We start from the raw sequence: 10,977 nt of genomic DNA, 5'->3' as shown, positions 1-10,977 counted from the left end.
TAGGCCTTGGTCAACTTGAAGCTAAAGCCTGGATTTATTTTGATCCTTTTTAGGTCATACCTTATCTAGATTAGTCATGAACTCACTTCAGATGTGCTTCTCTAAGCTTTCGATATACCTCAAATCCAACTGGTCTAACTAAAACTATGCATGCATCTATCAACCAGTAGGGTCATTCCTTACGTTCGGGCCTTGCCCAAATCCACAATCGTGCTGAGCCTTGGTTAGACGCTTGCGATGGTCTTTCACAACATAGGTTGGCCATATCCTCATCTTGGGCAAGCTCTGAAAGGCTTTGGATGCAATTCATATTCAGCTAGCCTAGAACTAGCCCATGTCGATCAAGTTAGCCCCTTACTTGGATGAGTTAGAGTTAATGGGATAAGATATATGAGGTATGTCCAATGTGATGGAATAATGTGATTTGGGTCGGATCAGATTTCCTCACAGGGCATTGGGCTTATTGAGTCAAGTTAGTTATATTAGTGTAGACAATTTCTACTTCAAATTAGTCATTTCTTATTTCAGCTTGCTATTTAGCTGAGTCATTTGATTAGTAGGTCTAATCAAGTCGGTTAGCTTATATATATATATATATATATATATATGTGAAGAGTAACCAGTTTATATACTAGAATGCCCTTAGTGAGACAGCCTAGCTATGAAGTAATAGAAAACAACTAAACTAAGGGAGATGAGCATCTCCCTCACTCGCTACATTCCGAACAGGACCTTAAATAACACACAAAAGAAAAAGGAAAAGAAAAAGAAAAATCTTTCCGAAAAGAACACGTCAAAGATATCTTCCTTCTTATCCGAAAAGATGGCCCATGTACAGACCACTTGGCATATAATTAGATACTATGAGATGTCTAATTAGGTAATGGGCAAAACTGTCCACTTACAAAAAAAATATAGTAAATCTTGCCCTGTAGACCCAAATCAGGTAAAGTTGAGCTTTTCCCAGATTTTATTTTGGTGTTTTTTTACCTTAATATATACCCTTCATCATCTCTATATTTGATATATATATATATATACCTTTTAAAACACAACGTTTATGTACATATATCTTTTTAAGACAATTTTAGAGAGGCATATGAACAAATAAAGAATTTTTGACCGGCATACATGCAAAAGAAATTGTGTTTCATATTAATTATATTAATGTGTCATAAAAAAAAAGTAGATGCCATTATTCTGAAAAAAGAATTGAAGTGAGAAATCAAACTGCAAATATATAAGGTACGAGGTCTTTTCCATAACGCCCAGACGTAGATATGTAGGTAAGCGATACGGTAACATCTGAAAGCATACTGTCACGTACGTCGTTTACGATTTAATCTCTTTCCCGTCAAAAGCATTCACTCTATTCTTGATCTGTTACCATGGATGGAGACATGCTACTGGCCTCCTGCAATTTGCCGTTGCCTATTATGGAGGAATAATGTTAGCAATGGAAGTAGGCAGCAATTTAACGGTCCCGTTTTGGTTTTGATAGAAGAAGAAGCAGCGCTCTGTAATCAAGAATGCACGATGGTTCACCAACTTCTGGTGAGATTCTCTGTCATTTTGCTGTGGTCTAGGTCTACCCACCACGAGGTTTTTCTCCCCTTTTTTTTTAATTTTTTTTTCTCTCGTTTTTCGAGAAAGCTATAGACTACCCACTGTTGGAACTTTGACTTAAGATGCATGAATGCAGTGCCGAAGATGAGTAGTGTTAGCAAGCAAGTTCTTTTTGTTGGGTCGTTATAAATGCTATCTAACAAGTAAGATATTTCATAGATGAAGAATAGTATAATATGTAGGCGAGAGGTGGGTATTAATTTGAATAAAAGTTTAGCATATATGTGAAATTGGTAGTCATTATTCTAATACAAATTTGTCACTAGGACTGCCCCCACAGGCACTGAAGTTTAAATTTGGTTAAAATATTTATAGTATCTTTATCTAGCTTATGATTAAATTTAGAGTATTATTATCTGTTAAATAAAAGAGAAAAAAAAAAACTTAACAAGGCATCTTCCTTTCCCTTTCCAAAGACAGCCAAGGGGCAGATGGCCATGGGCCCTTACTTCGGCCGTCCTTTTGAATTTCCAATCCTGTCCTTTCTCCAATATTAATATATTATATGCTCTTTATTATACTTTAGGATTAGTAAAGTTGTGCATAATTTTACTGCACTCCTCAATGGACTTGTGTTGGCAATCTCTAGAGGCTACCCCTAGAGTGTAATTCAACATTCAATATATATCGAGTAACTAATCCTTATTACACATTGTGTTTGGCAGAAGATATAGCAACCCCACGGGATAAATATAATAATATTCCAATTAACCTCCTTGATTGAGATACAAATGGCAATTGCCATCTTGAATTCATCAGCTGGCTTCAATGAATGTGTTCGGTGGAAGACTTTTCTAAGCGAATTATTGGGCCATTCATGATCAGATCGATGGTCATTAATTTTATGTGGCATAGTCACAACTTTAAACTTAAAATATTTCAAGTACATAATACTAAAATTTTGTTAATCATATATGACGAAAGGTAGTCAACTAATGAGGTGCTGCAGCCCACGTTCTCGTTTCACTTATTAACAATAGTAATCTGGCACAAGAAAGAGGCCAACAACTCTCATCTGATCCTTCGATCGGTTTTACTTGCTCGAGCCCATCCTATCCCTTTCTTCCCCGCCTATAAATAACCAACTTCTTAAGCAGAGCTATTCCTCGTGCTCATTGCTCTGGTGTACATAAGCGAACTGAAAGATGAGGAGCGAGAGAACTCAGCTTCCCCTCTTGGCATCATGCCTACTCTTCGCCATGGTCATCCAAGCCATGCTTCCCTTATCCTCTGCTTCCCTAGAAGTTGGATATTATCGTTATACGTGCCCAAAGGCTGAGAAGATTGTGAAAAGGTTTGTGCGCAAGGCTATCTCCGATGATGTTGGCCTGGCCGCCGGCCTTATTAGATTGTTCTTCCACGATTGCTTTGTTAGAGTAAGTTATACTTGTACATTAGTTACATATGCGTATCGTCGGAGTTTGACACAATTTACTTTAGAATTTATATATATATATCTAGATGTGAATGAGAGTTGCTATGATTGAACCAGGGGTGTGATGCTTCTGTACTACTCGACCCTACACCGGAAAACCCACACCCCGAGAAAACGGCGCCTATAAACGACCCCAGCCTGGAAGGCTTCGACTTGGTGGACAAGGTCAAGGCCGCGCTCGAGCGGCACTGCCCGGGGGTCGTCTCCTGCGCCGACATCATCGCCTTCGCAGCACGCGACGCAACCAAGATCGCCGGGGGGTTCCACTACGCCATCCCCTCCGGGAGGCGTGACGGGAGGGTCTCCCTCGCGGCCGAGTCGATGCGAGATCTCCCCGACCCTACCTTCAACCTTGACATGCTCAAGGAAAACTTTGCAGTCAAAGGGATGAACTTGGAGGATATGGTCGTCCTCTCCGGAGCGCACACCATCGGCGACTCCCATTGCTCCTCCTTCCTAGACCGCCTCAAGCCCGGGGTGCCGATCGACGCATCCTTAGCCGCGTCCTTGAAGAAGAAATGCCCGTCGCCGGCGAGCGGGAATGTCACGGTGGATCAGGATGTCGTGACCCCGGATTTATTTGACAACCAGTACTACAAGAACGTGGAGGCCCACAGAGTGTTGTTCGACTCCGACAACGCCTTGCTGACTAGCAAGAAGACGGCGGACTTGGTGTCGATCTACGCGAGGGACCAAACAATTTGGCAGGTAAAGTTTGCGGCTGCCATGGTGAAGATGGGCCACATCGGCGTTCGCGTTGGAAAAGGGGGGGAGGTCAGGAAGATGTGCAGGGTCGTGAACTAGAAACCCCCTACAGTTCCAATTAATACCATTGCACAAATGGCTTTCTTGTGTTCATTTTGTTTGTCACAGATTTATTTGTCCGCGTGCGCTATCCTTCCAATAAAAGAATTGTTTGAGCTTGTTACCATAAAGAGATGTAACTAGCTAGATTCCGTAATCGTTGCTAGTAAAATAAATGTTCCTGAATAATTTGTTGTACTACTCTTATATCTTATACAGCTCATGATTGTTCCTCATGAAAGGTAATAAATACAACTAGCCATGCATTCCACATTTCCACTCCACTTTGGATACCACTAGATCTCACATTTGCTCATGAAAGGAAAGAACCAAAAGTTGCAAAGATACGTGCGCAAGACGCCAGGAAACCAATCAGAGACGACAACGTGACAACTAAAGCTAGCTAGAAGCAACTTGCATTTATTTACAAATTACAGACAAAGGTAAACATCGAAGAAGCTAGGCATAGCGAATTATAACAGAAGAACAGAAGTGCACTAATTAACTTGACGCCAACGAAAGTAACACACGAACTACATGACACCGACACCTATCGCTCAGACGTTGGTAAAACGAAGGTAGTCCTTCTTGGACGGCAGATCTGCGACCTCGAACCCCTGTGGGAAGATCCTCTTGGCCTCCTCTGTGGACACGCTCGGCGAGATGACCACTTTCTCCCCGGGCTTCCAGTTCGCCGGAGTGGCCACCTTGTGCTTCGCCGCCTTCTGCAGCGAGTCCACTACCCTCACCACCTCGTCCATGTTCCGGCCCGTCGATGATGGATACAGAAAGCTCAGCTTGACCTAATCCAACCCCACACATTAAAAACTTTCGTAAGAGGACAAATGAATAGGCTCTTGAGTGTTGTTGCACGTTAAATCAAGAATAGTGTACTTTTTTATCAGGTCCCACTATATGGAGAGCCCGTGACGGCATTTGGTTTCCACTCGAGTCTTTCTCATCCGGGTCCACCATGTTTAGCTGCTTGATCACGTTCCTATTTGGGTCCGCTGCTATCGGGTAAGTCACATGGCTCCCCGGCTAAATTAAAATCCACAGTTTCAAAACAACTATCTTGAAAACGATTTCTCAAGGTAATAAAGTGAAGAAAAACATGACAACATCAATCACACCGTATATGCCTCAATGTCCTTAATCCACTCCTTATGAGAGTGGACGCCGTCGCAAGAAAGGCCAAGCAGCTTCACCCCTCTCTTCTCGAACTCCGGCGCGTATGCCGCCATCTTCCCCAGCTCCGTCGTGCAAACCGGCGTGAAGTCACCTAAAGAACTCACCAATTAAGTAACAGTACATATAATAGTGAAATGATGTGTTGATTATTGGGTCTAAAAAAGATGTTAACCAGGGTGGGAAAAGATGATGGCATAGCCATCGCCAACGTAGTCGTGGATACGGATCTTGCCATGGGTGGTCTCCAACTCGAGGTCAGGGATAGTATCTCCAATGGTGAGTCCTGGCATCTTTCTAATCTTCTCTCTTCTTCTTGCTCTCTTACTCTAATATGGTGGGATTGGCTGTAGTAGTGATCCGTTACGGGAACCGCTTAGGGCTGGACTTCACTGGTGCTTGAGTTCGCTTCATGTAAGCCACGTATTAAGAGTCGTGGCAACCGTTTTCCATAACATGCAGTGCATGCACGACTCACCCACTCTATCTACTGCGCACTATAAAGCATAAACAGCGTTGGTTTACCGTTGGGAAAGGCTTCGTTACCTCGCGGTAATTACTCACCAACAATCAGTGTGTCATCTTTTTGCGTAGATCCACATATATTTCGCAGACTTGACAGTCTGTTTTGGTATTAGTAGCACGTCATCTTGCCATGTTGATATATTATTATACCTGTCCGACGTACAGAAAAGTTTAGTTAGTGGAATTCCAAGAGGGAGATTCATATAGGAACTGAGTATATTATTATATATTCAATATATAATAATAATATACATATATATATATTCGACTCTCTGCATCACTATTCTTTTGATTGAGATTTTGGCAGCAAACTATCTTATTAAATAACGTCCTTTACGATATAAAATAAAATGGTAAGATGTCGTTACATAATCTCTTTGATATATATATATATTCTATTGACTATTTGTTACAATCTGAAATCTGATCCCTCCTTTTGCTTATAACTTTCTTACTGTACCCTATTATTATTTAGATTAATCAATCATAATTCTACATTATTGCTTATTAACTCTATAAATAAAATTAATGTCTTAAAAGTAATTTAGGCAACTATCACGGCGCACCGGTGCCCTGGCGTAAAACACACACACTCTCTCTCTCTCTCTCTCTCTCTCTCTCTCTCTCTCTCTCTATATATATATATATATATATATATACACTCATATTTTGCCTAAGCATTAGGCGATAGGTAACCGTTCACCACCATCTACCACCTTTCAATATATTGAAAAAAATATAAAAATATCCCGGACATGCTTGCTAGCTTAATCTCACTAAATTTAGCAACATACCATCAAACATTGTTTCTGAAGAAGGTTAGCTAGATTTCGTAACGACAATTTTGATATTTTAAAAAGTGAATTCAGTGTCTGTAACAAAATATACTTATTTAGATATTATTTTTAAAAGAAATATAGTTAAGTTCGCCAAGAATGTGATATAAAAACATGCAACTTTAAAGATGCTCGGCAAAGATCCTAGCTAACAGGCTCAAAAGAATACCTCGTGCTGCCAATCTGCCTTTGTCAAAAGAAGGTCAATTCTGGAGAATTTTGTTTTCGTACCCATAAGCTCATTGCTTAAGACTTTTGGGAGCCGTAGGCCGGGCATCCTCATCAAGTTTGGACTTCACAAAAGCATTCAAATAAGATATTATACCCTTCTAAAATATCTTATTTCCATATACATCCTTTTAAAAAATATATATATACATGTTCTAACGTTATTAAAAAATGAAGAGTATAAACACAAATATTAAATTTAAAAAGTTATACGTAGAAATAAAGGAATTTAGAGGGGTTACTTTTTTTAATTAATATGTATATCTTAGATTAGTTTAAAATTGATTTAAACTTAAAACTTGAAAATGTACAGAGATTGAGAATTAAATTTATGTTAAACTTCCGTTTATTATCTTCTATGTATATCTATCATATTTAAAGACATATAGAGAGAACTTTAGACTAAATAAAGAACGTGCATGGTCTTTTGTAACCGTCTAAAATTATCCTAAAGACAAGGACTAATATTTACAAGTATATTAAAGTATTAGTCATAATTAAAACAAAGAATTATAGGAGAGCATTATGTGGTAAAACGTCCAAACCGACACATCCATTATCAAACGAAATCATAAAGAAAACAACATGGAAGGAGGGGTCGATAGCGACTGTGAATTGAAGGCCAAATTTCTAGTCTTCCATTTTGATGCGATTATCAGAATAAACACACACATATATCATTTCTTTTAGTTAAATATCAGAAGAATTCACCGATTAAACGTGCATTAAATTATTCCAAGCGCGAGATGCGGCAACGCAAAGCATCATCACTATTCACTATTCACTATTCACTATTCACTATTCACTATTCACTCAAAGGTCGCACGTTAGCCAAAGCGGCTCATCGAACCGACCTTGTAGCTTCTCCCCGGCTACCTTGGCGGTGGGCCCCAGCGAGAGCGAACCCAGATCGGGGACCCCACTGGTCGCGTGCCACGCTGGCGTTCCGTTTTCGTATGCGTTACACGTCAGCCTCTTGAGCCCCGTCCCATCGAGGCGGCACATGTAAAGGTCCCCGTAGGGCTGGAACTGGTGCGGCATCGACACCGGGTCGCCCGTTACGCTGCCGAGGTTGCACGTGAAGAGGAGCCACCTCGAATCCGGGCTAAAGCACACGTGGTTGATTCTCTCCCTGTCCACGTCAGGGCTCCCCTCTGGGCCTGCCACGTAGACGCGGCGGAGGTCGGAGCCGTCGGGCCTGACGAGGTAGATGCTGAATGCGTCGGCGTTGGAGGGGTTGTGCCGGTTCGAGGAGAAGGCGATCAGCTCGCCGTCCGGTGACCACGCCGGCATGGTGTCGATCCACTCACCCTCGGTGAGCCTCCGGATACCGTCACCGCTCTCTGTCTCGCCGTTGACGGCATCGAGGATGTATAGGTTCTTCTGCCCGGACCGACCGGATCGGAACACCAACCACTTCCCGTCCGGCGAGCACGAGGGAAACGCGTCGTTGCCGGGGCCGGACCTGGTGAGTAGCGTCACCGCCGCCGGCACCTGCTCCGGGTCGTCGAGATCGGCCGGGTCGAACGTGATCCGCGCGATCCGAACCGTCGCCTTGGTGGAGTCGAAGATGGGACCTACTGAGGTGTAGATCACACCCTTCTCCCTCGGATTCCACGCCGTGTAGAACGACGAAGGTTCCTGGATCAAGATCCAGCGCTTCGAGCCGTCGGATCTGTGGATCATCAACCCGGGCGGGGAGAAGAAATCGCCGTTCGCGGCGATCAGATTGCCGTCGGGGGAGAAGGAGGCGAAGGCCCCGTGCACTCGGAGCAACCTGAGCCCTCTCAGTGGGCTCGCCACGGGCTGGAGATAGCGCACGATCGAATCCCCTTTGGCCGGTTCCCCTCGGAATCGGTGATACCCGAGGTGACCCGATCCAGGCGAGAAGAAGGGGTTGTAGTGGTGGATGTTAGGGTTTATGAGCTCGGTGATTGGGTAAAATTGCTCCGATTCGAGATCGAAGATCTCGATTTGGCGGTGGCTCATCCCCTTGCGCCGCGTGGCGACGGCGATCCTCTTGCCGTCGTGCGCCGCTGCTGGAGTTAAGGCGTGGACTCCCGCTGGCGTGATCCGGCGTGCGGCGTCGCGGCCGCCGGCGTTCTCGAGCTCCGGCGTTAGATCCGAGCGGAAGACGCTCCACCAACCATCGTCGGCCTTGCGGTGGAAGAACACCGCCGAATCGCCGCACCACGACGGCCATCCGCCGCGACCGCAGACGACGGCGCGGCGGCTTGGATCGGCTGCGCGGAAGACGGTGATCTCCGTTTCGAGCTCGCGGAAGTCGCCCTTCCATTTCTGCGATCCATACGAAGCGACGGCGATGAGGTCGCCGGATTGGGAAACCGCCGGGCTGAAGTCGACCACGCTGGGCGGAGTGACCCGGACCGGCGGCTCGGTCGAACCGAGCCGAGTGGTGTACACGGCTGCCCAGCTCTTGATCGGCTCGGAAGGGGGCTCGTGGGCTGAGACGAAGTACACCCGGCCATCCTTAACCGTCGGCCGATCGTGGAATAGGCTATCAGGCGCCCCTGGGAGCGGTTCGGGTTTGGAATCCTCGGATCGAGCCAGGAACAACCGTGCCGACCCAGTCCGCTCGGAGACGAAGGCGACGGCGTCACCCTCGTCGACGAACTGGGCGTTGAAGTTGACGGAGACGCCGTCAGTGTGCCGCCGCTCCGTGAACTCGGAGGTGGCGATCGGGTCGGAGGGGAGGGACACGGAGAAGACGTCGAAGCCGAACTGCTGCAATCCGACGGTGGAGAAGAGGATGGTTCCTTCTGGCTCCATTCATCCAACGGGTGGGGTTCGTCGATTTTAGTGAGTGGCAGGAGCTTTGGATGAGAATCGGTTGTTTGGAATAAGCTTTGGATGATACACGCGTGAGAAGATATATTTATCTGTTTGGATTTATGTTTGCCATTTATTGAATTTGGACTTGGGGACCTGCCATGTTCACTCGCTAGCCGTGATGGCAGTGTGTGTGTGTGAACGGTAACAAGTCAAGGGAATCTGGGCAATTAGTATCCAATTTCGATAGGGCCTTTGAAGGAAGTTTGACAGATAGAGACAATGGTGACAATTGCATGCACTGAAGGCCCACTTATTGTAAACGGAATTTTAGCCTCCGTTTATTCATGGAATAAAAATAGGCGTTCCAGGCATCTTGACTCTCTCTCTCTCTGTCGCGACTCTCGGGCTAGTGCTCCACGGATCATCACCTTAATCGAGACTCTAACGTGGTGATCTCCTTGACCTCACCCATTTTTTGTTGGCTCTGCTCGACTTGTTGCGGTGTACAGTAGTTGAGCCCAAGCGGTTAGGCTGACCTGGCTTCGCCAGGCCCAAGCCCTTGAGCCCTCCCCTATTCATTTGTTTTAAATATTGAGATGTTGGTTTTGACTTAGTATTTTTATCTTAGAGCTCCTAGGAATCAACTCCCTCATAATAGACCAGGATTAAAGTGGAACATCCTTATTACTAAGAAAATTTAACATTTTCCGGCAAGTAGACTATCCGCTTGCTATTATATAATAATTGTAGTTAGGTGATATAGTTATAAAAGAAATGACCTTATGTATAGTATGGTAGAGCCATTAGATAATAGCACAAGATTGACACTAAGGGTGTAAACGAGCCGGCTCTAGCTTAGGTTCGGTTCGAAATTAATTTCAAACTGTAATTTAATATTTAGGCTCAGCTCAACTCAACTTAAGTAATTATCATTTGATTCTATTATTATTTGATATGTATAATTATCGAGTAATTATTATGTTTCAGATATTGTTGTATTTGATATCATAGTATGATCATGGTCGGTATGCACCATATGTGTAATATTTGAGAGTGTTATGATGATAGTATGATATAAATATTAATTTATATATTGTCGAGAATTATATTCTTGATCAATTATGACATGATATTTATTATACATATGATATTATCGAGGACATGCTTATATGCTATATGATACTTCTTTCAGTACATGATTTACTTTTTATTTCATATTACTGATTCGGGGTAAAGTCTATTCACTAAGTCTGTATCTCATGACTTTTTATTTTTTGGTGGAGACACCACTTTTTGTCACATTTATTCTTGTAGACACAAAAAGGCTGCACCCGTAGCCCTTTGGCTTAATGAGGGTTGTGACTAGTCACCTTTCAGGACTATTTTCATCTTTTGTCTTTTACTTTATTTTTTTAATAAGCAAAAAGAAGTAGGTAGGCAATAGCAGACTCAAGCACTTGTCGAAATGAAACAAATGATTTAAGCAATGTAAATAAGTAGGCAATAGCAAGCAATAACAGGCTCAATATGGTTATGATCCAC

At 43.7% G+C, this 10,977-nt stretch overlaps 3 protein-coding genes across 3 annotated transcripts; 1 reads left to right on the top strand and 2 right to left on the bottom strand.

Moving 5' to 3' along the window:
- Positions 1-2,586: 2,586 nt before the first annotated feature.
- LOC140790774 (peroxidase 2-like) lies at positions 2,587-4,138 on the top strand. Its single transcript, XM_073141025.1, has 2 exons — positions 2,587-3,002; positions 3,119-4,138. Exons 1-2 carry the CDS (start codon positions 2,772-2,774, stop codon positions 3,863-3,865), a joined length of 978 nt encoding a protein of 325 aa, XP_072997126.1. The 5' UTR covers positions 2,587-2,771; the 3' UTR covers positions 3,866-4,138.
- A 114-nt stretch (positions 4,139-4,252) lies between these two features.
- LOC140790775 (1-Cys peroxiredoxin PER1) lies at positions 4,253-5,438 on the bottom strand. The gene is made up of 4 exons (XM_073141026.1): positions 5,229-5,438; positions 4,999-5,147; positions 4,760-4,906; positions 4,253-4,668 (listed from the first exon to the last, which is right to left on the bottom strand). Exons 1-4 carry the CDS (start codon positions 5,344-5,346, stop codon positions 4,423-4,425), a joined length of 660 nt encoding a protein of 219 aa, XP_072997127.1. The 5' UTR covers positions 5,347-5,438; the 3' UTR covers positions 4,253-4,422.
- A 1,856-nt stretch (positions 5,439-7,294) lies between these two features.
- LOC140790443 (uncharacterized) lies at positions 7,295-10,042 on the bottom strand. Its single transcript, XM_073140540.1, has one exon. The coding sequence runs from the start codon at positions 9,430-9,432 to the stop codon at positions 7,456-7,458; it is 1,977 nt and encodes a 658-aa protein (XP_072996641.1). The 5' UTR covers positions 9,433-10,042; the 3' UTR covers positions 7,295-7,455.
- Positions 10,043-10,977: the final 935 nt, after the last annotated feature.

The sequence above is a fragment of the Typha latifolia genome, chromosome 6 (genome assembly GCF_019914945.1).
Source record: "Typha latifolia isolate L0001 chromosome 6, TyphaL0001v2, whole genome shotgun sequence".
Classification (NCBI taxonomy): domain Eukaryota; kingdom Viridiplantae; phylum Streptophyta; class Magnoliopsida; order Poales; family Typhaceae; genus Typha; species Typha latifolia.
This window is presented reverse-complemented; position numbering and strand designations above follow the sequence as displayed.

Coding starts and splice junctions, on each gene's coding strand:
- LOC140790774 (XM_073141025.1), top strand. CDS start 2,772: ATGAGGAGCGAGAGAACTCAGCTTCCCCTCTTGGCATCATGCCTACTC. Junction 3,003..3,118: donor TCCACGATTGCTTTGTTAGA/GTAAGTTATACT, acceptor TGATTGAACCAG/GGGTGTGATGCTTCTGTACT.
- LOC140790775 (XM_073141026.1), bottom strand. CDS start 5,346: ATGCCAGGACTCACCATTGGAGATACTATCCCTGACCTCGAGTTGGAG. Junction 4,907..4,998: donor AGGACATTGAGGCATATACG/GTGTGATTGATG, acceptor ATTTTAATTTAG/CCGGGGAGCCATGTGACTTA. Junction 4,669..4,759: donor TAGTGGGACCTGATAAAAAA/GTACACTATTCT, acceptor GGGTTGGATTAG/GTCAAGCTGAGCTTTCTGTA.
- LOC140790443 (XM_073140540.1), bottom strand. CDS start 9,432: ATGGAGCCAGAAGGAACCATCCTCTTCTCCACCGTCGGATTGCAGCAG.